Source organism: Squalius cephalus (assembly GCF_949319135.1).
Source record: "Squalius cephalus genome assembly, chromosome: 1".
Taxonomy (NCBI): Eukaryota; Metazoa; Chordata; class Actinopteri; order Cypriniformes; family Leuciscidae; genus Squalius; species Squalius cephalus.
In genome coordinates, this window is record NC_137122.1 from 25614118 (window position 1) to 25641316 (window position 27199).

Consider the following 27199-nt stretch of genomic DNA (forward strand, 5'->3'; position numbering starts at 1 on the left):
TATGTAATTTATCAATCACAAAGAGCAGTTGAATTAATAAAAAATGATTACACGCTGTAATCACCCATCAATCTCTTCATCCAAAAATCATGTAGGCCTAATGTTAACCTTATGTAAATGATTGCTTTATTTTATTGATTTATCTGCGACGCTTGGGGGCAGCACAAACCCATTTAGCCGACACGAAACTCACTAAGGTGCCTATATTCAGTCTATTTAGTAATTTAGTCTATGTAGTCTACTGAGCAAAAAAAAAAAAAAAAAAAACTGCGTATATAAAATACTATAAAGGTAAAAATGCTAGACTTTTTAAATTTTAAAACACATTTTGTAGTATTATTTTACTCAGGCAATATCTTAGGTCGCGTTCTCCATTTGAGGTCCTTTCACGGTCGCGTCAGAGTGAGTTGAACCGCTGATCTGAGATCTGTGTTTCTATTTATCCTCTAAGTGTGAAGTTCAGATGTTGTGTTGCTCAAGCTGATCTGAGACAAACTCATGACATCTTTCTAAAGATGGCAGCCTCCGTCAGATATTTACTGAAACCTTGGACACCGAGGTACATTTTACTAGGTTTATTTATTTATTTTGTACAATGAATGTCCGAAATTAGGTCTAAATCACATCAACGTTGCTCTGTAATTCATACTTTGAATGATTCATTGTTGATTTCACGCTGTTCTTCGCAAACTGAACCATGTGCTTAATCTATTTCTAAACCAAAGCTGCTGTTTGTACTGATTTTTCTCTGTGTTATAAAGATTTATATCGGCTGATATTATGTCTATTATGTTTTCTCAGTGTGTGTTTCGTGAGATGGAGTCGGTATAATCCATACTATCTGGATCCTGATCCCAGTAAAGATGCTGTTCCAGAGTCAGAGCTCAGTGTTGAAGAGAAAGAGCTGCAGGAACTGAAGACAGTGAGTCCGATAAAAGCAGCGTTGTCGAGCGACACCAGCTCTGCTTTCAGCGACCCTTTGATAAGGTACAAACCAAAAGAGCTTAACTATCAACTTTAAATGTTACTATAGCTTTAAGACCTGTATATAAACACAGTGGGGTCCAAAAGTCTGAGGCCACCATTGAAATCTGAGTAATTGAAGCAAGCTATGCTGATATTATTTGAATTATGGTGTACATTTTAAAAACAATATCACCAATACACAGAATAATAAGTCACAGCGATAACAAGCTTTCATATTTTTGGACCCTGCTGTGTGTATTCTTCATAACATTGATTTTCTATTTTCCTGCAACAGCAAGTTCATCAACATGATGATGCAAGATGGCAACAAAATCCTTGCTAGAGGAATCATGACACAGGTTTGGCTGAAATCCCATTCTATACACTTGTAAAATACCATGGTACATTACCTGAAATGAGTGTTGACATAATTTCTGCTTGGATGTTTTGTGTCTGTTCAGACGCTGGAGACCATAAAGAGAAGACAGGTGGAGAAATACCACAAATCTCCCGCAGCGAAGAGAGACGAGGTGGAGTGTAATCCGTACGCCATCTTCCATCAGGCTCTGGACAACTGCAAACCCATCATTGGTCTGGCCAGTGTTCAGAAAGGAGGAAAGTTTTACCAGGTCAGTGAACAACCTTGAATATTTACTTTACGACTGTGAGATAATATGACCAGGGGCCTTGATGTATAAAAAATGTTGCTTATGCATAAAAATTTAATTGAAATGTGCGTTCCAAGCACATATCGGGATTTATAAAAAGTAAACAGTGTAAATAAGCTGTCATCTAGACCTTGCGAACGCACTTGTTTACTGGAGTGAGCAAAGCAATGAAGGAAACAGAATGATTTTAAACTCTGTTTTCATTTTGATACGCATTTAGATTAAATATTTCTCTGTCAGTAATGGAATTAAGCACTCAAATTACATAGTCATAATCCAGAAGTTAAGCAAAAATTAAATGAGTTTAGATATTTGTAGTGGATGCTCTGCTTTTGAACACAAGCTAGATTTTAATGACAGCGAGGAGTGCTGTAGGCACATGATCATTCATCTTTAAACTAAATTGCAGAACTCATGTCTCGCGGGAACAATAATCAGTGATGCGACTCTGATATTATGGCGGACACTGCTGGATTTGTTCAGTGGTCGAACGGTCCATTGGCCGGTTTGAAAAGGTCTGATGATGCAGTACTGTACAAACTCTGCTGTTGATGTCATGTTAAAGCAGACAGCAGCGTAATGATAACTCCTCCTGTCATCTTCACAACATTATGAAAAATACCACTGTCTTTGAAGGATAGAATTTGAAGGAAACGATAAGATTTGCACTTTAAAAAAAAAAAGTTTTCTCAGTGATGCGCTGAGTCAGATAATAGTATTTACAGTTACACTGTGTAAAAGTAATGAGGAATATCTGTTTCCATAAAAAATATACTGTATAAACATCTTAAAATATATATGTTAGCGTTATAGGCAAAATTTCATATATTTTAGTTTAAAAACTATTTAAAACAATTAAAAATACTATTTGGCCAGTGGAAAAGAATGAGAATAACTTTTCACTGAAAACTTTCTCTGAAAAGTAGGTATACTATATTTTTTTGATATAGTATTTATTCTAAAACAAGACAAGGATACTAAATGATTTTTAGAAATGTAATCTGATGGCACAAATAGCATTTATAGTCATATGTTCCTAATGTCTTGTATCTTTAAACACGGTATCATATGGATGGAAATATGCATGTGGAAATGATATGCAGATGATGTTTTGCTTAGTAAAACTAGACATTGTAAGTGCCATGTATAGTTAAGGGAATATTGTGCACGTTCTGGTCTTCTGGCGTACACATGCTTTTATGATGAAATCTACTTAAAGTTTTATACATGAGGCCCCAGGTGTTGTAGATCTACAATTCTCAGTTCACATTCAGAATTAGTGTTCACTAATAGGTTGTTAAATGGCCAACATTGATAAAATGATCTTGAGAAATGTGACTGAATATTTAATTGTATTTATTTAACAAAAATGATGGCAACAGAAATGCGCAAAATTGTGATGAATAGAATGTGCAACATGTTTTCGACAATATTTATCTTTAACATTTTTGAAAACTGAAATATGTACCATTTTATCCAGAGTGATTTATAGTACATGGATTTTATGCTGTAATTTGCAGCTCTCTGAATAGAATTTTACGAATAAAAGGATAATTCATCCAAGAAGAGAAAACTATCATCATTTACTCGCCTTCATGTTGTTCCAAACCTGCATGACTTTCTTTCTTCTGTGAAACAAAAGCGAATGTTATGCAGAAAGTCCATTATGATCTTTTCCATACAATGTACGATGTTGTCAAGCTCTAGGAATCACATCAAAACGCCGATCAAATACTGAATCTTTCTCTGTGATTGTTCTTGCAGGTTCCCGTCCCTCTCACGGATAATCGCCGGCGTTTTCTGGCCATGAAGTGGTTGATCACAGAATGCAGAGACAACAAGCACCGTCGCACACACATGTACGAGAAACTCTCGCAGGAGCTGCTGGCCGCCTTCACGAATGAGGGAAATGTGGTGAAGCGCAAACATGACCTTCACAAGATGGCCGAAGCCAACAGAGCGTACGCACACTACCGCTGGTGGTAGAGACCGAACAGCTGGACTACATGGTTTAGGACTGAGGGCATCAGGAGTTTGGATGAGTTTCACTCTGAGAAAAAGGACATGAGAAAATCTGTCATCTTGACTCATAAATACAGATTGTCTTTGAATGAAAGTAAACAAAGTAAGCTATAAAAGTCACATTTCCATTTTTGACCTGTAATTCTTCACAAGAGTTGAACAGTGTGAACGACTGCAAAACAAATCTTAGACATCTCATTACAGGTTTGTGAGATTTCAGTGTGCACAAAAATGTTTAATTCTTTATTTTAAAGTGTTGAAGTGGCATCAAGACAACTTCAAGTTATCGTCTAATCCGCAAAAGCCCCAAACCAGCTGAACAGGAGCTTATTTTTATTCTTTCAAATGCACCTTTTTTTTTTGGCATATCATCTGACTTGATGTTAACATTTCAATCCAGTGGATCTTCATCAGATTGAAATTGTGCAAAATAAAACTATTATTGTAACTGTGCAAACTAACTGCAACGCTTTTTTCCTTTATAAGCACTTGTTTAAATAGGAAAATGCTTAAGAGTCTGAGGCCTGGTTTCACAGTCAGGGTTTAGATTAAGCCAGGATTAGGCCTAAATTCAATGGCCTTTGAAAACGTACCTTATTAAAACCCGTAAACATTACTGGTGTGCATCTTGAGACAAAACAACGGCACTGACATGTCGTCCCCTTGGAATTATAAGGTTCTGTCTGACATTTTTGTCAAAATTTAGTTATTCACATATTCTTATTCTGTGACCACTTCTTTACATTATGTGATGATGTTTTTTAAGTTGTGTACATTTTGGAACTTTTTATTTAGAAAATAAAAAGGTTCTTTCTACACAGTCGAATGGAATGCAAAATCTTTAAAGCTCAATATCTCAAAACTGCTCAGAACGCAGATAGAACCTTATAATTCCAAGGGGACGATATTTTAAGAAATGTCAGTGCAAGTTTCTTTGTCAATACAGATCAAACATGCATCTTAGTCTGTTACTTGCTTAAGCCTCATCTGTGAATTTGAAACTTTTTGGTCTGATGTCTGATTTGACAGCTCGTCTAAAAATGTGCACGTTCAACATTTACTAAACATCGACCTCTAGACACTGATTTCGGCACAGCAGCTTTTCTCAGTTTAAGAGTTGTGTAGTTCTGCTTCGGGAACTTCTGCCACCAGTTCAATGCACTGTTGACTCGAGAACTTGTACGTCACACGCATCACACATGACCAGCGTCGGCCAATAGTGAGCCTACGTGTGACGTACAACACAGACGCGCTACGCAGTTACACTACGTGAAATAGCTCGAGACCAGAGAGAAGGAAATGAATAGTGGAATAAAGTCGTTATTTTTGTTTACTTTTTGCGCACAAAAAGTATTTTCGTCGCTTGGATCGAGCCACTGATGTCACATGGACTACTTTGATGATGTCTGTATTGCCTTTCTGGACATGGACAGTATGCCGTCCATTGACTTTCAATGGAGGAACAGAAAGCTCTCGGACTAGCCTAAATCTAAAATATCTTAAACTGTGTTCCGAAGATGAACGGAGGTCTTACGGGCTTGGAACGACATGAGGGTGAGTCATTAATGACATAATTTTCATTTTTGGGTGAACTAACCCTTTAATGTTTTTCCATTGGGGCTTATATAAGATTGTTTGAGGTTAATAAATCTGCATTGTATATTATTGTTAGATGACAACAGATCAATGCGATGAAACTAAAAGACAATCTTCTATGAGCAGTAACCAGCAAAATAATAGAAACAGTCTACTGAAAAACTAGTGGTTCTTATGAAATCGACCAGAATGGACAACTGAACACTTTTCAAGCAGAAAGGTTTTATATATATGTATATATATATATTTGATGAGCTTGAAGACAATAGAAAGCGTTCTCTGAACATTTATTATTATCTGACAGCATGCACACACAGACTAAATTCAGACACTTTACAAAAGGATTTGTTTTTACAAACTGGTATTTGCACAAATATATTTGCACAAATTTCAATTTGACACAGCCAATTCTGCACCTTCAGTGTATGGCTACATACAGTACCCTGAGACATTATCAAAATAAAGACAAACACAAACATAAGCAGATCCATTTTGAGTTGAAAAATTATATCTTTGAGTCATTAAAAGTGAAAACAGCCTGTGCATAAAAGCTGATGCCTAATTCTGATGCAATAGCCACATAAACATTTACAAAACATATTCAACTCCCATACTCAAATATGAATATTCACATTTTTTAGAGCACAACACATTTACAAAAGCGCTGTACTGAAATCTGACTGTTTATGAAAAAAAACTTTGTTTATAAGAAGCTTAATACTGCCATGATTAACTTTTGAAATGATTCAACAACCAATATAAAATGATCCAAGCAATTTGCAACAGAATGCAACACATTCTGAAGTCTTCATGGTTTTTACAGATGGAGAGAGTGTCAGAGTGCAGGAGAAATGTGGAAGAGTCCGTGTCTCGATCACAGTGTCTGTGAAACAGCAGAATCAGGCGCTGACAGATTCTCCATTTCATGAGTCTCTGCTCGTGTGTTCTGTGTTTAAAACAAGACATTGTTATTTGGCAACTACACATCTGAACTGTGAAGATGTCAAACCTTGCAGATCAGTTTATATCACTCATAATTATTGTATTACCCTGAGTTGACGGCTGTGTCTTAGATTGTGTGTAAATCTGTATTAGAAAACACAATTACAGATATAACATTGATATACACAGTTGAATATACTGTATATACATACATACATAGGCCCATGAGAGCTGTATTGAATACAAATCTGAACTTACTTATTTGTAACAACCTTCCCTGTGTGACAGGAGACATTAGAGAGAGAAAGTTGTTTAAAATGTTAATAATTAAGGAAAAATCAGAATCACAGTCTCTGTATCAGTCTCTGTAAGGAGTAGGTTAATATTTGTCTCATTTTACCAGCATTGAACATCATTTCAATAACTGTTTGCATCTGTTACAAATCAGCATTATAGATATTGTCAAATAAACCAGTGACCCACCAGCCCCGTTCACTGTCATATTAGGATACACTCTTTAAAATACAGGTTATTTACAGTTATTGAAGTTTTAGTGAAGAACCTCAATCATCCATGGAATCTTTCCATTGAAGGTTCTTTATAGTGGAAAAGGTTTCTTTAGATTATTAAAAAAAAAAAAAAATTCTTAACTCACAAAGGCCTATTTACACCACTTTTTTACTGACTGGAAAGCTATCCGATTTGTTAAAACGGTTCCATTTACACTTGGCCACATAAGTGTGTCTCCGCAAAATTAAACTAAATCCGATCTTCAGTTCCTGCGCTATATGCATAATTAGTGTGTTTTGTTTGTCTTAAAGGTATAGCGGAGGATCTTTCCGAATTTTAGATAAGACCCGCCCTCTCCACTTTTTGAAAAGTTTGATTGATTCACCAGAATGATTGACAATTAGGAGGACCAATAGTATAGGTGATCCACCCGGAAGTAAAAAATCTATACCTTTAAGTCAAGGATATAATGCACTCGATTCTGCGACGAACAGTTTGGAGTTATGAGCCATTACGTAGGCTACATTTGATAGCTGTAACGCCACTATTAGACCGATTGGGTGACGCTGTAGACGCTGTGAGAACTCCCATCCCTTAAAGTTTTAAAGTTTCTGCCTGATCACTTTTAGGGGAGAATGCTGATCTTTAGAAATTTTAGCAATTGCAAATTAGTTTCAGTGCTACGCACATGAACCCCTAATGATAATTAAAAAAATAAAAAGATACTTACAGTAAGCATGCAGAAGTAAAATGAGCCAATACAAGGCAAAAACACATTCGGAGGGGAAGACAATGACTCTCAGATCCTTCAAGACGCGCTCACCGTTTCCTAAGAATTAAAATGATAGAATAACATTGAAGAGATAGGAAGATACACGGGACATTTGGAAGCAAAACAGTAAAGCATATTTTAGTAGTTGTATAATGTAACCCTGCTGTGTTCGGTTCTTTTTCAGCATGTTTTTTATTGTGTGTGTAATTATATAAAACTGATGTTAAAAGATTTCTATAATGTAATATAATATTTTAGATATGTACTTACGTGCTTTCAGGATCAGTTCTGCTGCCAGTGTAACAGAGTTAAGCAAAACAAGACCAACTGCTCCAAACATATACATGATTTCATTACAGAGAGGCACTATAACACACACACACACACACACACACACAAAACAAAACAAACATCAAACAATCAAATAGTTGCATCAATTAAACATATATACACTGCTCAAAAAAATAAAGGGAACACTTTTTAATCAGAGAATAGCATCAAGTCAGTTAAACTCCTGGGATATTGATCTGGTCAGTTAAGTAACAGAGGGGGTTGGTTATCAGTTTCAGCAGCTTTAGTGTTAATGAAATTAACAGCAGGTGCACTAGATGGGCAACAGTGAGACAACCCCCAAAACAGGAATGGTTTTACAGGTGGAGGCCACTGACATTTTTTCCCTACTCATCTTTTCGGACTGTTTTTCACCAGTTTTGCATTTGTCTAGGGTCAGTGTCACTACTGGTAGCATGAGGCGATACCTGGACCCTCCAGAGGTTGTGCAGGCAGTCCAGCTCCTTCAGGATGGCTCATCAATACGTGCCATTGCCAGAAGGTTTGCTGTGTCTCCCAGTACAGTCTCAAGAGCATGGAGGAGATTCCAGGAAGACAGACAGCTACTCTAGGAGAGCTGGACAGGGCCTTAGAAGGTCCGTAACCCATCAGCAGGACCGGTATCTGCTCCTTTGTGCGAGGAGGAACATGATGAGCACTGCCAGAGCCCTACAAAATGACCTCCAGCTAGGGGTGTGCGATATGACGATTTTTGATCGTGGGCGATTAAAATGTCTCCACGATCTGCTTTTGAAGAAATATCGTAGAATCGTGCATTAGCCTATATCTGTTCTGGCGCCTCTGTCCCAACATACTGAACAACGCGACGTATATTCACATAAAATGTTAACGCAGCGGAACGGGACACTGCAGTTCACAAAAGTTCATAATTTGCATGTGCTTTAATGCCTTGTCGGTTAAACATTTAATTCGCGTGCTGATGCGCTGCTCTAACATGTGTGTTCCTCAGCGCGTTCATGTGAAGCTCACATGCACTAAAAGCCTGTCTACCACCAGCGCCTGGATACTGGACTAAGTTATCTTTCGAGTCTTATTGTGCTTATACTGTCAAATACACACAAGGTTTACATAAAGTCGTTTATGTCTAAAGTGAAAGCAAACTTGAGAAAATTGAGAGAAAATCTGCTTGTCTAATGCGTGTATATTAGACGCGTCGCGCGCAACTCTCACGCCGGTTTCACACTGCACGCGATAGCAGAGCGTAAGCATATGGCAAGCCATGAGGCTCAGAAATACGCCATAGATTAATCGCGTTTAAAGCCAAACGCCGTCAAATACGGCGTTTTAAACCGTATTGGACGCCGTAAAATACGCCGTTGTAATTACAAACGCCGTAAAAGACGCGCGAAATACGTCAATGACGCCGTATTTGACGGCGTTTTAGTGTGCATGGAAAGCGCCGCTTTTTACGCCGTTCAACTCGCCATATGACGCCGTAAAAAACGCCGTTTTGGTTGCACAGAGCGCGTGCTATTTTACGGCGTTTTGCTTATAGTATAATGAGACACGCCCGCTGATTTCCACAGCCAGTAAGTTTGAACTGTTCTCTCCCAATCAATGATGAACTGAGTCAGACCAGACGAATTCAGCACGGATCATTTGTGGTAATCCGATTTTATGCTCCCAATGAATTATTAATTTTATGTATTAAAATAATCCAAGCTAAATAATGAACTGAAATTAAAGAAAATATTAAAGAACATTCAAATCAATAAAGCAAAATTAATAGGATCTTCACATTTTAAAAGGGTGTCACAGGGCTTAATTTGAGCCGGAACATGTGAACATGGGTGACACATGACTTGCACGCTTGGTGTGCTAGTTGAGATTGCTGCTAGCCTCAATCGTTTCACTCAGGAGAAAAATGTCAAAAAGACAGCAAAGTTTGCTTAACTTTTTCAAATACGCTGGCCAGTCAGATCCCAAACAAGCAAAAATCGTTTCCGCTGATCAAGAATGTGGAGACCATGGTGGACACAGCAGTGGTATCGACATAATATCTCGTTATTTCGACATAATAAGGGGACATTCTAATCTGCATTAAGCAACATTAAGCGTTCTTATAATGGTTTTCTATGGGGGAAAATACTTAACGTGTAATTGCGTTCTGGGCTCATCTGATTTTTTTTGTAAATAGCATAGCCCTCTTTGTTATGATTTTCATAATGATTAATAAATGAACGCACAATTATCCGTGAACTTGAACAAATGCCTTTCAACTTGTGTGTGCAAAATTCAGAATTAAATGAATGTGCAGCAATTTGACAAATAGAGAGTCTGTAGGCCTACTATACTGTTGTAGCCATTAAATAAGCGCATTTAGTTTCATATTTGTTCAAATATTATGTTATTTTTTTCCATTTATGTTGATTTATGAAAAGTGAACAGCACGAGTAAGATAGGATGTGCAGTATGAGACATGGAGTGGTTCAGACATGATTTTGAGCACTTCATTAAGTTTTGTTTTGTAGAAAGCCTTTCTTTAAAGTGAATTTCGTTTTGTATAAATTGTATCTTAATTTTAATGAATAAGAAGCAAATCTAACGGACAATATAATCATGGAGGCGCCCACGCGATCACTTGCACGTTAAGCGCATCTCATCCTAACTTAACGAAATGCCTCACACCGACATGAGAAATAGTACATCAAATACACAAAGCTTGAAATGTCTTTAAACGAAATAATTCAAAAAAGAAAAGAAAAGAAAAAGGCTACTCTCTGATTATGTTATCTATTATGTCATTTCTCTATATGCGCGTTCACTACGAATATGGCGATCGTCAACTTCATCTTTAAAACAGACAGTCAGAAAACATAGTTTATTCATAAAAATCTTTTTAAGCACTGTCACAAAACCAGTTGAGAAACATATGTATCAGAATTATGGATAGAGTATACAGTTATGAATGTTATCCTGTTTTTTCTCCGTTCACAGAAGCACTAGGTTAGCCTGACTACGTCAGACTTCGTACTTCCGCTCAATTTCATTTCGCTTCTGTACTTAGTCTGAGACAGCTTCAGAGCTTTCTGTTTGCCACCGGTCTGGAAACAGCCGGGCCAATCAACGAACAGAGGGCGGGCTGAGAGCCGTGACGTAGACGCTGATTGTACCGTGGATGCGTAGATTTACTTCACTTAACCTGCAAAAGTCGTTCACAGCCATGTTCACTCCGGTATTTCGCTCGATGGTTTTGTTTTTGCATCATACATGTGTTTACAGTGGAAGTTAAATGCGGCTGAGCATGCGCATAACACACGCCATAACCAAACGTTATGTGATTGGCTTACGGGTAACCAATGATTTTAAACTTCAGACAAGCGCCCCCCCGCGAGAGAGAAAACACTTCTCTGTTATGCCATTCCAGACTCTGTCTACGAAGCAAAGAGAAGTAGCAGAGTCTGGTATTACCAGGCTAGCACTAGGTAGCCTAAATACGATAAATCCCCATATTCTGTTGCTGCTTACATGCAGGCTAAAACTAAAAAATGTTTTTGGTATTTTTAATGGGTCACAGTCACTTGTTCATTCTAATTTAATTTTAATTTAACATAATCTTGTCGGTTAATGAATGGAAGATCGCGTCGGTTGAAGGTGGCAGGAAAAAAAAAACCCCGAAATGAATCCAGTTTGTTGATTAAAAAAAAAAAAATTCTCATTTCCGTTTAGTTGAAGTTTTTTAACTAATAGTTATATTTTCCTTTATTTCAGGTTTATTTCGATTAGCATTTAAATGTTTTTAAAAGTTTTAGTTTTACTTAACTAACTGTCTGGGCAAAACATCGACAGAACTGTCAATTTTCCAACTCTTTCAAGCCACGAATTTTTACAAATATTCACGAATTATTTAATGCCTGTCTGGGACACAATATTAGGTCAATCACACTCATCCAGACCAATTAACCTACAGCTATTGTTGCAAGCATAATTTACATTTCTTTTAAGAATAATGACTCAAATGTGGGAAATAAATAACTAGGCTATGTTATTGTTATTTATTTATTGTCATTTGCTCCCCTTGCACCTTATGTTTTATCTTTTAAAATGACGGAAATTATTTCAAAATTCGTATTTTAAAAACGGCTTTACTCACTGAACCTCTATACACACAAACGGTTGACTTTTTTCCCCAAGTCGTTTATTTCACTATGAACTGGACGATCGAAAGGACAAACTAATTGAATCTTCATTTTACAAAAATATATTGGATATAACGAAATGTAATAATGTTATGTAATGAATATATAATCAATGTAATATTAATAAAACACGAATTTAATTAGCCTACAAAAATCGGAACACTATTATTTCTGGAAGGAGAAGCTTATAGACCAACCAACAAACCTGACACATTTTTTAGAAATAGCAAAAAATACATTCGTCTTATTTTTTTCAAATAGGCCTATTAAAACACAAATTCATAGGGCATTCTATTGGTTATATCAATATTTAGTGTTATTAAACACTTTTCCTTGTTTAATAACTCCTCATATATGAGCATAAGAATTGGATTAAATGATCCGTGCTGAATTCGTCTGGTCTGACTCAGTTCATCATTGATTGGGAGAGAACAGTTCAAACTTACTGGCTGTGGAAATCAGCGGGCGTGTCTCATTATACTATAAGCAAAACGCCGTAAAATAGCACGTGCTCTGTGCAACCAAAACGGCGTTTTTTACGGCGTCATATGGCGAGTTGAACGGCGTAAAAAGCGGCGCTTTCCATGCACACTAAAACGCCGTCAAATACGGCGTCATTGACGTATTTCGCGCGTCTTTTACGGCGTTTGTAATTACAACGGCGTATTTTACGGCGTCCAATACGGTTTAAAACGCCGTATTTGACGGCGTTTGGCTTTAAACGCGATTAGCCTATGGCGTATTTCTGACCCTCTTGGCTTGCGATACTCATACCGCGCGGCTACATTTGAAATAACGAACTTGCGCGCGCAAAAGACGCGATATGTGAGCAGGCCCTTAAAGAGACAGTAGCAATAGTAAACACGCTGCCGCTTGTCCTTAAAGAGCAACTTGCAGGTTAAATTTATAACTGAATTAATACTTGATATTGTCTGAAGAGGTTTTTTAAAAACACATATGTAGAAATTACTAATGAAATCTAATTGGTTGTAGAGATTTTGATGAAAATGTGCTAGGCTCTGGAATACGCCTTTCCCCCTATAGCAACGCGTCATATGACGTATGCCGAGGTAAATATGAGCTCGCGTTCAGCCAGCGCTCTCATTGTGGGTGTAGTAGTTAGAGCAGTAGTGAGCGACAGAGAAAGTTTTAGATCGAGTTTTAGAGAAGCCATAATGGTAAATTATTGTGTTTGTGCTGGTTGCACAAAATCCAGCCTGTCAGGACATCGTGTCCATCATTTTGCTTCTAGGAAAAACAAGGCTTTTCGTTCTTAGGTGCGTTTTGTTCAGGTGAAGAGAGCAGACTTCACTGCCGCGTCTGTCACCGCACACTCGGTCGTTTGTGGCGCACATTTCACTCCGGAGAATTATCGACCTGGAGATTTGTTGGAATCTCGGATGGGATTTCGGAGTAAGGACCATGTGAGGCTGATCACTGTGGGCCATCATAGGCATGCTCGTCGGAGAACTCGGTTTCTTCATTCACATCCATTGTAATTTGTAACCTGAGCTCTTTCAGTGCACGCATCTTCGGGTTCTCCCGCCGGATGTAGGCGCGAGCACAACATCAACTGGCAAACGCAATGTAAGCGGAACGAAACTGAGCTAACGTTACTCGTTATTGTGTTTGTGTGGACCGTTTATCAGTTTGGACCAGTGCAGCGTGAGCCTGATCAAGCAACACTGTAACTGCGAGATCCAGTAAATAAAGCATTTGAATTCGCCACTGAAGTAATAACATCGCTGCGAGATCTAGTGAGAAATATTCACATTTCTCCGTTATTAACGGATCAAACAGCGCTGACGTGGAAACCAGGAATAAACATTGTGCAATGAATGAACGAACTATCCAGTGTCCACAGATCAGCAACATTCACCATGGCTTTACTGTAGTAACACTAACTGCAACCATGGAAGTTTGGCATTTTCCAGTAAGGCCCAGTATGCATCCACCTCCCTGCAACACTGACTTTCCTCAGCTGTAAACATTGCCTCGCATTTCCCACACAAGCACCTATGGAACAAAAAATGTTAGCAGGAATAAATATCTCTCTGTCTCTCGATGAGAAACCGCTAAGTTATATCATGTAAGGTTAGTCTGGGCGGATATTAATGAGCATGACAAACGCCTGATCAAAGCTTAGTTTCTGTTATTGTAAGTTCCAATATGTTCTGTCTAACATTGATCCCGGCCTGTCCCTGCTCTCTTGGCAGCCTAGCAGGCTCATAATTGTATGGCTGTGGTCCGTCAACAATTTCCTCAGCGTCCGAAATGTCATTGCAATCCATTTTTCCCTGTTGTTTGAATCGACCGCTCTCCCTCGTGCTACGTCACGACTCTCGCCCGTCACGCCCATTTTCAGATGCGGAAGTAAAATTTTCTCACAAAAACGACTCCAGAAGCCACTGTAGCGTATTTATAAATTTTTTTTAAAGAAAATCTAGTTCCTACATTATTTTTCTATACATTGACTTGTTGGGTCTTCTAACCTGCAAGTTGCTCTTTAAAGGGATATCCTTTAATGTTAATAAAACAACAAAATGCAAAGAGAAAATCACTCATTGCTCTTGACTGATAACTTTAATAGTAGCTTTAATAAGTATCAATGTTTAATTTATACAGTGAAGTCTGTTTTGTTTTATTTTCATATTTGTTCATTTAATTACTTTCTTCAATGCTACTGTTAAATACACCTACTGTAGCTGAAAATATAAAGCACTGTTTAGCCTATTTAATTTGTATATTAAGTTGTGTATGTGTAATGTGTATCTGTGATCTTAATATTTAATAACAAAGAAAATAATGACAAATATTTTTATCTTTGCCCCTGTCTGCCATTTTTTTTTATTTTTTTTTATTTTGTTACCTAAGGTTTTGTTTTTAGAATATGGACATTAGATTGGCTGTAATGCTAAGTCACAAAATAGTAAAACCAACATAAAAAGAATCGTGATAAAATCGTTAATCGTGATTTTCCTGAAAAAAATCGTGATATGATATTTTTGCCATATCGCCCACCCCTACCTCCAGCAGGCCACTGGTGTGAATGTCTCTGACCAAACAATCAGAAACAGACTTCATGAGGGTGGCCTGAGGGCCCGACGTCCTCGAGTGGGCCCTGTGCTCACTGCCCAGCACCAGGGAGCTCGATTGGCATTTCCCATCGAACTGGTGCCCTGTGGTTTTCACAAATGAGAGCAGGTTCACCCTGAGCACGTGACAGACAGGAAAGGGTCTGGAGAAGCCGTGGAGAATGTTATGCTGCCTGTAACATCGTTCAGCATGACCGGTTTGGTGGTGGGTCAGTGATGGTCTGGGGAGGCATATCCATGGAGGGACGCACAGACCTCTGCAGGCTAGACAATGGCACCCTGACTGCCATTAGGTATCGGGATGAAATCCTTGGATCCATTGTCAGACCCTATGCTGGTGCAGTGGGTCCTGGGTTCCTCCTGGTGCACAACAATGCCCGGCCTCATGTGGCGAGAGCATGCAGGCAGTTCCTGGAGGATGAAGGAATGATACCATTGAAGGGCCACCACGCTCACCTGACCTACATCCAATAGAACACCTCTGGGACATTGTGTTTCGGTCCATTTGACATCACCTGGTTGCACCTCAGACTGTCCAGGAGCTCAGTGATGCGCTGGTCCAGATCTGGGAGGAAATACCCCAGGACACCATCCATCGTCTCATTAGGAGCATGCCCCAACGTTGTCAGGCATGCATACAAGCACGTGGGGGCCATACAAACTACTGAGTACCGTTTTGAGTTGCTGCAATGAAATTTCAGCAAAATTGACAAGCCTGCTGCATCATTTTTTCACTTAGATTTCCGGGGTGTCTTTGAATTCAATCCTCTGTAGGTTGATCATTTTCATTTCCATCAAACGATGTGGCATCCTTTCGTTCATAACACATTACCCAGTCCATATTAGTATAGATATCCAGCATGATATTTTTCCCCATTGAGATCTGATGTGTTTGCAAAGTGTTCCTTTAATTTTTTTGAGCAGTGTATATATATATATATATATATATATATATACAATCAACTTTATTGTATTTATGCTAATTAAGACTATTTATTAAGATTATTATTAAGATTCAGCAGTGAGTAATTACATGTATTTGATCCTTGTTGGTTTGTCTCAGTCTGTTGTTGTTTTCGTCTCTGCGCTTCTGAACGTTCTGCCGCTGTTAAAACAAAACTGAAATCTGATTCAAAAGCCAAAAGGATGCGAAGAGAATATGGATTTATCCTAGGATCATAATATCATAATATCTATTCTAGTAATAACAAAATACAGACAATAACATGTTTTTATTGACTAATTTACTGAATGGCCTACAAATCAATCAATCAATCAATTAACACTGTAAAAAATGTTACTGCTATTTACTTAAAAAAATTATGGTAACAATATTACACATAATATTTTTGAGTAGTTAAAGCTTGATTTCAGTCATGGAATCTACCTGAATAAATCATGTAAAACGCCCTCATTTATTTAGTCTATGACATAATGAATTACAATTTTTTAGTGAAATGTGCTTTTTTATTTGAAGTATTTTTTATTCTCAAAATTGTGTGAAGTCAAGTGAATGGATATGACCCGTTTATAATTAACTTTGAGATATATTGTTTTATAAAAAGACTGTATGCTACTAGGACAGCACAGAATCAAACTTGTTACTGCACTATCATTAGCAGAGTTATTGCTACATGTATGTAACAATATGCTTCAGAATATTTAAAAAATGCAGTTATTCACAACCTAACCATAAGCCCTACTCTTCTGCACAATGATAACGATCAAAACTTTAACATAATAGAAACTCTTTCAAATGTCAAACAAACCTGAACATTAAACATTAACAGATGTTTCCCTTTACTCAAAAACACATGAAATAACACTTCATTTCAAGATTTACTCTCCATTTCCAGCCATGTGCAAAGCATGCTGGGAACAAACAACGATGTCTCTAAATAAAACCGCATAAATGAGCTAATTCTCTTAAAATAAATAGGTAGCCCCTTTTATGAGGTTTATCAGTTCCTCACTTCAAGCCTTAAAATTGTGTACGTTTCCTTAAAAAAAATAGGAAAATGCATCTCTTGGTGTTATTAGTTAAATGTTTTCAATATTTTCTAATAAACACTGAACCACAATTTTCTTAATAAAATACACATAATATTTTTAATGATCACCTCCATTTTTTTAATGAAAATTACAAGACTCATGATTCATTTTTTACAATCAATCAATCAATCAATCAATCAATCAATCAATCAATCAATCAATCAATAGGTCTAGTAAAGGGAGAGAATATTGTACCCAGTGTTGGGCAGTTGCTGATTATTCAGTATGAATAATGTTTTCAGATTCCAAAAATTAAGCACTTGTAAGTACATTTAAATGTAAAAAAAAAATCATAATCAGAATACACAATGGCAGTAAATTATTCATTATTGATTGATTCTCCCTAATTATATATTTTTCTCTCTTTTAAATAGTTTTTCCATAATAGAATATATTTGCAGCCTTATATGCTAAACTGTTTTACGTTTTTTTCACATGTCAGTTTTTTTTTTTGTTTTTTTGTTTTTGTTTTCATTCAATGCGCCATAATGAAATGTGTAATTATTTAGCAAATGTATTAAAAATAACCCAAAAAAAACTGAAGTGTCACACTGGCATTAGTATTTTAGTATTAGTATTTGGCATTGAGTGATTACAGCCTCGGGTCTTTTGGAATATGATAAGATAAGCTTTGCACACATGGATTTCTGTAAAGCTTGTCATTAGAAACTGAACATACGGCCCAGTCTAAGGTCCTGAGTTCTCTGGATCAGGTTTTTACTAGGAAATCTTTTTTTTTTTTTTTTCAGCTTTCCTTCTGCCCTAACCAGTTCTCTAGTCCCTGTCGATTACAGTATAAACAGCTTCACTGCATGATGAGATGAAATGATGAAACCTCGGCGTTGGGATGGTGTTGTGCACATGCTGAACAGGGTCCTGTTTATTCCTGAGATGACTCTTGGAATCGAGGTTCATCAGACACTGAATCTTGTTTCTCACAGTCTAAGAGTCCTTTGGGTGTCATTTTACAAATTTCAAGCATGTGTTATTCACTGAGGACAGGCTTCTGTACAGACACTTTCCCATGTAGAGATGGTTGGTTTCTGTTTCTCAGTTCATTAATAATAATATGGCTTGGCAAACGATACGTTCGGATAACTTCTTCCTCTGGCATTCAAAATAAATGAACACGAGTGTAGAAAATTCTCTCCCTTCTTTCACACGTTCTCAGTACAGGAACTATCACAGCATGTCAAGCGCTAACTTTGTGGCATTAAATAATGGCACACATACCAGTAAATTGACTAGAGGGTTTTGTGCTGGCGTAAGCGGTTAGTAAATCTGACCCTGTGTGTCAATGTGATATTTCAGTTTTTTCTTATTAATACATTTTCAAAATTAAATCACAAATATGTTCTTGCTTTTTCATTATGGTATATGGAGTGTAGATTGTGGGAAAAAATAGCACAATTTAGCATAAAGCTGAAAAACAAAATGTGAAAAAAGAAGGAATCTGAATAGTTTCAGACATCATAGTTCAGTCTCACACATCATGAGCAATGAAGTGATCATTAAGAAATTAAAAACAATGTGCAGTTTACCAAGCACATAGTCTAAAGGGTATATCTGCTTTATATAACTTATGAATTTTGTCTTATAATAATATGAATAATGATTTATACATTTTACATATACATTTTTATTGCATTAATTTGCATATATAAGACATAAACATCACAGTAATGTAATTTCTACTTCTTAGCGCCATATTTTTATGTTGTTTTATAATTACAGTGTGGGGTAATAAAGGACACTGTATGTCAGTGATGTGTAATACCTGTAATGCCGTTTTCATACACCACTATCATCTTCAGAACTTCAATAAATACAATGACACCGGTCAATCCCAAACACTCTGTAGATTAAATAAAGCACTTCTGATCAGCACATCTCTTACAAATCAATTATTTTAGTGTATCATAAATGTAAACCTTACAAAATATATTTATCCTTGCATAAAAGCAGACAAATTTGTGACTTACCACAACAAATCTACTTACAAATATTAGAAAGTTTTTTTCTAGATGAAAATTGAAAATTACTAAAAATAAAGTAGCATACCTTTCTCCTTTTCCAATATGGTTAGAAGAATATAAATCACAAGGAAGATATCTAGGAGCGGTGTTGTTACCATCCAGAATGATGTTATCCATCTTTGGTGGAGACCTGTGAATAAAAAAAAGATGATCTTCTGAATTCATCAACTTTTACAGGTCACATAAATCTGATACAAATCTGAGAAGAGTCGGCATGGAATCAAATTTGACACTATATTTATGTTCTGTATGAATTAACAATTCATCTGTGTGTTTCTTTGTGGGTTTTTTTACCTTGTAATTGTAACTAAAAAATAAAAAATGTCGTAACTGTCTAGTTTTCATTCGTCACATGTTCCTTGTTCTCATTTGCTGCCACTCATCAGTTACCATGGTCACTAACACTAATCATCATCACAGCTGTTTGTTATTTTGTCATCGTCACCATGTATGCAAGTTCCTTGTTCACTCTTCAGTTGTCTGGTATTGTTCATGTTAGCATGCTGTTTCATATGTTGGCTGTTTATTCTAAGTATTATATGAAATCTTATGTTATTGTATGATCGTCCTCATCTTCTGTGGAACTAAGCGTTACAATAACTTCATCTTCTCATGACAGGATTCACTTGACGTCTATGACGTATACAATCATTCAGTAAAGCCACTCACTATCAGATGTGTCTCCATTCAGTTACACACCGCTCACTTTTCACAATATCAACAACCAATGGATAAAATCAAGACCCTCAATTGTTGTATTATTTATTTTATTTTTTGATAAAATGTCACAATACAGTAGTGTCAATAGCAATTCCTCTTTCATGTTGACTTTAAAATCATGATTTAGCAAATAAATTAAGCATATATTTTTATATAAGCAGTGCATTTCTATTCATACAGTATCAAATTCACAAAAACAGGAATATAATTATGGGATTTACTCTTTCCACATCTATACAAATACAACAATGATAAGAATGAATGTGTTTCAACATGTACTTACATTTGAATTTTGCTTGGAAACGAGGCAAAAATAGCATGAAGGGCAACAGTAGTGGTGGAACCAATGCCGTAAAGAAAAATCCTAAAATAAGAGAATACGTCTATTATTTTCCCATTAAAAAAGAAAAGTCAGTAATACGTGGCTAAAATACATAGGATTGCTCAAAAGATCTTAAACATAAATGTTAAATCACTGAAATAAAGGTCTAGTGGTTTTCTTACGGAGCTCTTAATGACTTAATTCAGTTTTCACACTCATGTCAGCACGTGCTTCTACAAGCTGTTCTATGTCAAGCTGAAATTGGCTGAATTACAATCAACTGGATTTTTACACAGAAAAACAGGTGGAATTTAAAACTACATGTTGTATATCATTGTAATTAATTATGAAGGAATCAGTATGCAGGTATTACCTAGAGAGGGAAATCCAAATGAGAACATCAACTGGACCATTTGATACAAAGACAAGGAAAAAATCACCTCCAAAAAAACTAAAAAGAGAAAGAAAAGTAAACATGAATGAAAGAATGAATTATAGGATTCCAACTACTCATACTCTCTCTCTCTCTCTCTCTCTCATTTTGTAATGTTTAAACTTTCTTTTGCGAAAGCTTTCCTGACCACAGTGAGCACTGACTACAGCAGTGAGGAACACTGAGGTCTGATGATTGATCAGGCTAAATGTCTGTGAGGCTTAATGTTTGACTCAGTCACATGATGGCAAGTGCCTTTTCTATTCTCATGACACCTGAAACTCTCATCACAGTTCATCTGTCAAATCTTAACCTACAGCAGATTTGAATGCTTTTATAACTGAATGTTTCGGTCAAACACTGTCAGGAGCCGCACCAGTGGAAAAACCTTGAGATGACACACAGTTCGTATCACTTAATGACAGTATATGTATGATGTGACAGACAACTATTTGTCCAGTATAATTCTGGTCCTTTGCAGCGTTGCAGTAATACTGGAGCCATCAGCATCTCGTGCCATAGGGAGGATGAATTGATGGCCAGTCCATAGCAGAGTTATGAGAATACACACACACACACACACACACACTCCTTCACACCTACGACCTACAGACAGATTAGTCTCCAATTCACTTATCCTCACCTATGTCTTTGGATTGTCGGGGAAACCGTAGGATCTGGGATAACATGCAAACTCCACACAGAAAGGCCTCTTGGCTTTTAATGCATACTGTTCAAAAACCTTTTTGATTAAAACAATGTGGAGAGATAAATGACATATTAATTTAACATTACACAGTTAAATGAAACTTACTGCTTGGAAATGATCACGATAGCAATGCTTGCCTACATTTATGTCAATAATTTGAAAGTGAGCTAATTTATGTTGTTTGAATAGTAGAGGGTCAAGAATCATACAGATTTTAAATTCTGGATTATTTTTTTCTTGCGTTTCGTTTTCGTTATTCATCAACACTCAGTAACACACAGTCTATATTAAACTATATTTTTAACTATGTAAAATGTATTGAGAGCAAAGTTTTTTCTAGAGCTAATAGTGTTTTGCAACTCTAATAACTCATTTTGGGATAAAACAATAAGAATGTGTTCACCTAGAGTTTGCATGCGTAAGGAAGCCCCTCTTGGCCGCTCTTGACTGGACAGCCTAAAGTCAACTAAAAAACAAACATTAACACACAGTTAGGCCTAAAAAGTGGAAAACTTTGCTTTTATGTATTTAATTTTCATTATTGGTAATTGTACAATAAAATATATATGTATATGAACAAAACCATTGGCAATAAACTTAACCTAATAAATCTGTGCTTATATACTTAGCCTGTCGGTTTAACAAAGTAAGGAATCAAATCATGCAGGAACTCTTACCTAAACTCAGGATGAGACACAACAGCACAACAACTCCAAAGCCTATTCCAGAAAATGCACGAGGCATGATGCTTGTGTCATGTGCTCTCTTTCTCCAGCCATATGTAAAAAGAACTAGAGGAACAGATCAAAATTAAAATGTCACTCAAGATAAATGATGTCCTGAGCAAGAACAGAACATATCTAAAGATGTGTTGAACTGAACAGTGTTTGTCAAATAAACTGATTTAAATGAGGCCATACTGACATAATCTGTACCAAGTGAAAAGTGAAGGTCACCTCATGTACATCATGATATTTTAGAAAAGGCTACAATACAGACTTAAGTATAAACTATAAAAATTTTACTATTTTGTAATGAACAATATTTCAAACATTCCACATTTAAATATTTCTACTATACCTGACAGATTTCACTGTAATAGATGTTCTGAGAAATCACACGTGTCTTTGTAAACAGCAAAAAAAGAAAGTAATCCTGGGATACTAGACACTGTCTGTCTTTTAATCATTTTGAGTATTCAGGTTTGGACGATGGGATTTTAGAAAAGAGAGGGAAGGGTGAGATTTAGTGGCTGAATTCTGGCCAAGTCTAATGAAGTTAAAGCAAAACAGGTAATATTTCATAAAACACTTTTAAATGTCAGAATAATGTGCATGACCTCTGATGTGAAACATTAGGATTTACTCACCTGAATAAACAACGACTGTGAAAACAGTAAATTCACTTGTTATTCTGAAAAACCTGATCCATGGTTTAATGTTGCCTGTAGACAGAAAGGGTTGAACACATCAACTCAGGTCATCATATAATATTATTGCATATCTGTTCCATTGCATGTACATTTAAAGGATTAGTTCACCTCAAAGTTGAAAATTGTGTCATCATTTACTCACCCTCAAGTTGTTTTAAACCTGTATGAATTTCTTTCTTCTGCTGAACACAAAGAAAGATGTTTTGAAGAATGTCGGTAAACAGACAGACTTGGGTCCCATTGACTTCCATAGTAGGAATAAAATATACTGTGGAAGTCAATGGGACCCAAGTTACAGAAATTGTTCAAAATATCTTTCTTTGTGTTCAGCAGAAGAAAGAAATTCATACAGGTTTGAAACAACTTGAGGGTGAGTAAATGACACAATTTTCAACTTTGAGGTGAACTAATCCTTTAAGCAGTGGGCCAGTGAGGTGGTCAGGTAGGTATAGGGTTTTTAAGCAGGCACCTGAAGGGAGGCCCAATCTTTTGTCTGGAATTTGGAAGTGTGCTTGTTTGGTAGCACTTCATTGTGTTGGTGCACAGACGTGTTCTGGGTGAGCAGAAAGGCCAAGTGAATATTGACTGTTTGGTTTTATACTTACAAAGCCTTTTTCACTGAATTATATGTTTTAAATGCAGACACAAATATCGTGCTGTCCGTTAACACTTCCATGTTGGTTTGGGCATGGACACGGTCTGGTGAGCAGGTAGGCTAAATAAATATTGTTTTATTTCTTAAATAAATTATGAAATAAAATGATTGCCTTAAGGCTTAAGCCTTTTTTTATTTTTATTTCCCTTGCTTGAAGGAACAGTTACACAGTGTTATAGTAGGACAAAGTGTATTTTTTCACCAAACACTACCAATTTCTTGACACATTCTGTTCAAAAGGCTTTTTGGATAATGCCAAATAATAAATCCCCAGGGCCAGATGGGTTACCTTTTGAATTTTTTAGAGTCTTTTAGAGTCTTTTGGGACATCTTCTTTACAAAGCCCTTATTGAGTGTTCAATGAAAGGTGAATTGGCAGAATCAATGAAACAAGGTCTCATCTCTCTTATACCCAAGCCTAATAAGGATTTTAAGGATTTTAAACACATTTTTAGATAATTGGCGCCCGATCACCCTTTTGAACTCTGATTATAAGTTATTAGCTTCTATATATGCTGAAAAGCATAAGCCTTGTTTGGCAGACATAATTTCTGACACTCAATCTGGTTTTCTAAAAGGTAGACATATCTCTAATAATATTAGATTAATTATAGATATTCTTAATTATTCTGAATTTATAAACGAAGAAACTTTAATTTTGTTTATCGACTTCTACAAAGCATTCGATACAGTTGAGCATTCCTTTATTTTTGAAGCCCTTTCTAAGTTTGGTTTTTGTAGTTCCTTTATTAACATGATTCGTACTCTTTATAATGGTATTAATGGGGTCATATAATGGTACATGCACTTTTACAAGTTGATTGTACTGAAATGTGTGTTGGCAGTGCCTGTACACAACCATCATAAAATGATAAAAATCCATCCAGTGTTTTTTTTTAATCTCCTTATATGTTTTACACTCTCTGAAATCAAGCTGTTCGATTTTGTGACGTCACAAAATCGACGCCCCTCCCACGATTGTGATTGACAGCAGTGTTTCAACACAGACCCGCCCTCGCTCGTGATTGAGCTGTCTGTCATCATAGTGCATTGATATGCTGAAGAAGAATGGCGTCTAAGCGACTGTGGCGTTCTGTTCTTGGGTGTAATAAGGAACACAGCAGTCATTTTGATGTTTTGATGGAATATTCCCAAAGCATTGACGCGGGGATTCCCCACGATCAACATCAGTGCTTTCATGTTTGCACGAACCATTTCACACTCAGACAGCTTTACAAACGAGGGTCAGTAAAGCTGGTTTTGCTAAGAAGCTGCTCCTGAAAAAAGGATCGGCTCCAACTATTCGTGTTCCTGCTGCGCCTCCAGAAGAAGAAGTGAGTGCAACGTTTTATTAACCTTTATATTAATCTTTGCAAATCACTTGCTGCTCGCTTCACGATGAATGCGGCTATTTTTACACTCAGGTACATTACGGCATGTTTTCTATGTACGACCTTCTCAATATAATTCATAATCCCCCGTTTATAATGAACACCGCGTTATAGTTATTGTGTTACTGTGTTACAAGCGGTGTACCCACAGAACAGAGGGGCGGGGTGAGCAAAGCTCATTATCATTTAAAGACACATGCACTTAAACGGCGTGCTGAAAACAGAGCTGTTTTTGACCAGGTAAAATTAGTGTTTTCTTACAATACTAATGAGAATTTTTAATTAAAGTATATTACAAACTTTTAATTTATACCCTAAAGAATCATATTAGGTTGTACAAAAATGGCATTATATGACCCCTTTAACAGTTGTGTATCCTTAGCTTCCAGCACCTCTCCCTGATTTTCAGTGGGTTGAGGTATTCACCAGGGATGCCCCATCTCTCCTTTTCTTTTTCTATTGGCCGCTGAGTCTCTAAGTTTGTATATAAAACACTCAAATATTGAGGGTGTAAATATTGGAGAGAATACTTTAATAATTAGTCAGTTAGCTGACGATACTTGTCTCTTTCTTAAAAATGATTCACAAGTCTCTGGTGCCCTGCCCTAAGCAGTTTTATTTCAGACTTTTTTTATTTTCATTACTTCAGTATTGGTGGTAAATCCAACGAAAAGTGAAATTTTGTATGTGCATGATTCAGATAAAGTTTCTGTTGATGCAGTCAGATTTATTAAAGTTAAATATCAGGTAAAATACCTTGGGATCGATATTTGCAGATCAGGTTAAGAACGTCTTCATAACAATTTTCAACCAAGGTTAGATAAAACCCAAAAAATACTATGTTGCTGGCTGCAGAGAGACTTGACAATTTATGGGAGAGTCATGCTGTCTGAGGATGAGGGCATATCACGCCTAGTTTACCCTGCTCTTTCCCTGTATGGGAAAGCTCAAAGCTCATTATCATTTAAAGCTCATTATCATTTAAAGACACATGCACTTAAACGGCGTGCTGAAAACAGAGCTGTTTTTGACCAGGTAAAATTAGTGTTTTCTTACAATACTAATGAGAATTTTTAATTAAAGTATATTACAAACTTTTAATTTATACCCTAAAGAATCATATTAGGTTGTACAAAAATGGCATTATATGACCCCTTTAACAGTTGTGTATCCTTAGCTTCCAGCACCTCTCCCTGATTTTCAGTGGGTTGAGGTATTCACCAGGGATGCCCCATCTCTCCTTTTCTTTTTCTATTGGCCGCTGAGTCTCTAAGTTTGTATATAAAACACTCAAATATTGAGGGTGTAAATATTGGAGAGAATACTTTAATAATTAGTCAGTTAGCTGACGATACTTGTCTCTTTCTTAAAAATGATTCACAAGTCTCTGGTGCCCTGCCCTAAGCAGTTTTATTTCAGACTTTTTTTATTTTCATTACTTCAGTATTGGTGGTAAATCCAACGAAAAGTGAAATTTTGTATGTGCATGATTCAGATAAAGTTTCTGTTGATGCAGTCAGATTTATTAAAGTTAAATATCAGGTAAAATACCTTGGGATCGATATTTGCAGATCAGGTTAAGAACGTCTTCATAACAATTTTCAACCAAGGTTAGATAAAACCCAAAAAATACTATGTTGCTGGCTGCAGAGAGACTTGACAATTTATGGGAGAGTCATGCTGTCTGAGGATGAGGGCATATCACGCCTAGTTTACCCTGCTCTTTCCCTGTATGTTGATAAAAAAAAAAGATTAAATCTATTGACTCTGCTATTCGAATGTGTTCAAAGGAAATCTTTGATAAGAAGTTACAAAGAGGGTGGTCTTAACGCTTTAGATTTTCAAACTATCAACCAGACATTCAAAATTAACTGGATTAAGTATTGTATTTCTAATAATAGTTTACCCTGGTTTTGGATCCCTAACTTAATCTTTAAACACTGTGGTGACCTTAAATTTTTATTATCTTGTAATTTTAAGTGCAGCAAATTACCTTTTAAACTCTCAAATTTTCATAAACAAGCTCTTGAATCCTGGAAGATTGCTTTCAGACATAATTTCTCCCCACACATGTATGTTATTTGGAATAATGAAAATGTACTGTATGGTAACAAATCACTTTTCTTTCAAAGAATGGGTGGATCAAAATATTCTTTTTTTTTCTTCTGATTTGTTCAGTGCTCAAGGAGACCTTCTTTCTTTTTCTGATTTTATGTCCATGAAATGTGCTGTGATTTCTGTAAGAGATTTTAATAAGGTGACTAAAAGTATTCCTGTCAGTGTAAGAACCTTGATTAAAGCGCATTTAAGATACGACTGTTTAAACAACTATATTCCTACACTTGCAATCAATGGTGTTAATGTATTAGATAAAACATGCAACAACTT

At 36.5% G+C, this 27199-nt stretch overlaps 2 protein-coding genes across 3 annotated transcripts in view; one reads left to right on the forward strand and one right to left on the reverse strand.

The window, feature by feature from the left end:
- Positions 1-455: 455 nt before the first annotated feature.
- mrps7 (mitochondrial ribosomal protein S7) overlaps positions 456-27199 on the forward strand; it is a 154388-nt gene continuing 127644 nt past the window's right edge. The window contains exons 1-5 of the mRNA XM_079869779.1: positions 456-559; positions 802-987; positions 1262-1325; positions 1428-1595; positions 3399-3860. Coding sequence (XP_079725905.1) covers positions 516-559; positions 802-987; positions 1262-1325; positions 1428-1595; positions 3399-3620 — 684 coding nt within the window. The 5' untranslated portion in view covers positions 456-515 and the 3' untranslated portion in view covers positions 3621-3860. The remainder of the gene's footprint in view (positions 560-801; positions 988-1261; positions 1326-1427; positions 1596-3398; positions 3861-27199) is intronic.
- LOC307157503 (uncharacterized protein) overlaps positions 5496-27199 on the reverse strand; it is a 33500-nt gene continuing 11796 nt past the window's right edge. The window contains exons 7-19 of one of the 2 annotated variants that reach the window (XM_079869420.1): positions 22703-22777; positions 22011-22124; positions 21737-21799; positions 20565-20642; positions 20153-20233; positions 19175-19279; positions 18891-18968; positions 16095-16166; positions 7747-7842; positions 7435-7533; positions 6453-6471; positions 6302-6338; positions 5496-6198 (exon numbers count right to left, since the gene is read on the reverse strand). In XM_079869420.1, the coding sequence (XP_079725546.1) occupies positions 6127-6198; positions 6302-6338; positions 6453-6471; positions 7435-7533; positions 7747-7842; positions 16095-16166; positions 18891-18968; positions 19175-19279; positions 20153-20233; positions 20565-20642; positions 21737-21799; positions 22011-22124; positions 22703-22777 (989 nt within the window). In that variant the 3' untranslated portion in view covers positions 5496-6126. Of the gene's footprint in view, positions 6199-6301; positions 6339-6452; positions 6472-7430; positions 7534-7746; positions 7843-16094; positions 16167-18890; positions 18969-19174; positions 19280-20152; positions 20234-20564; positions 20643-21736; positions 21800-22010; positions 22125-22702; positions 22778-27199 lie in introns of both variants that reach the window. The other variant, XM_079869421.1, reaches the window with a different exon arrangement.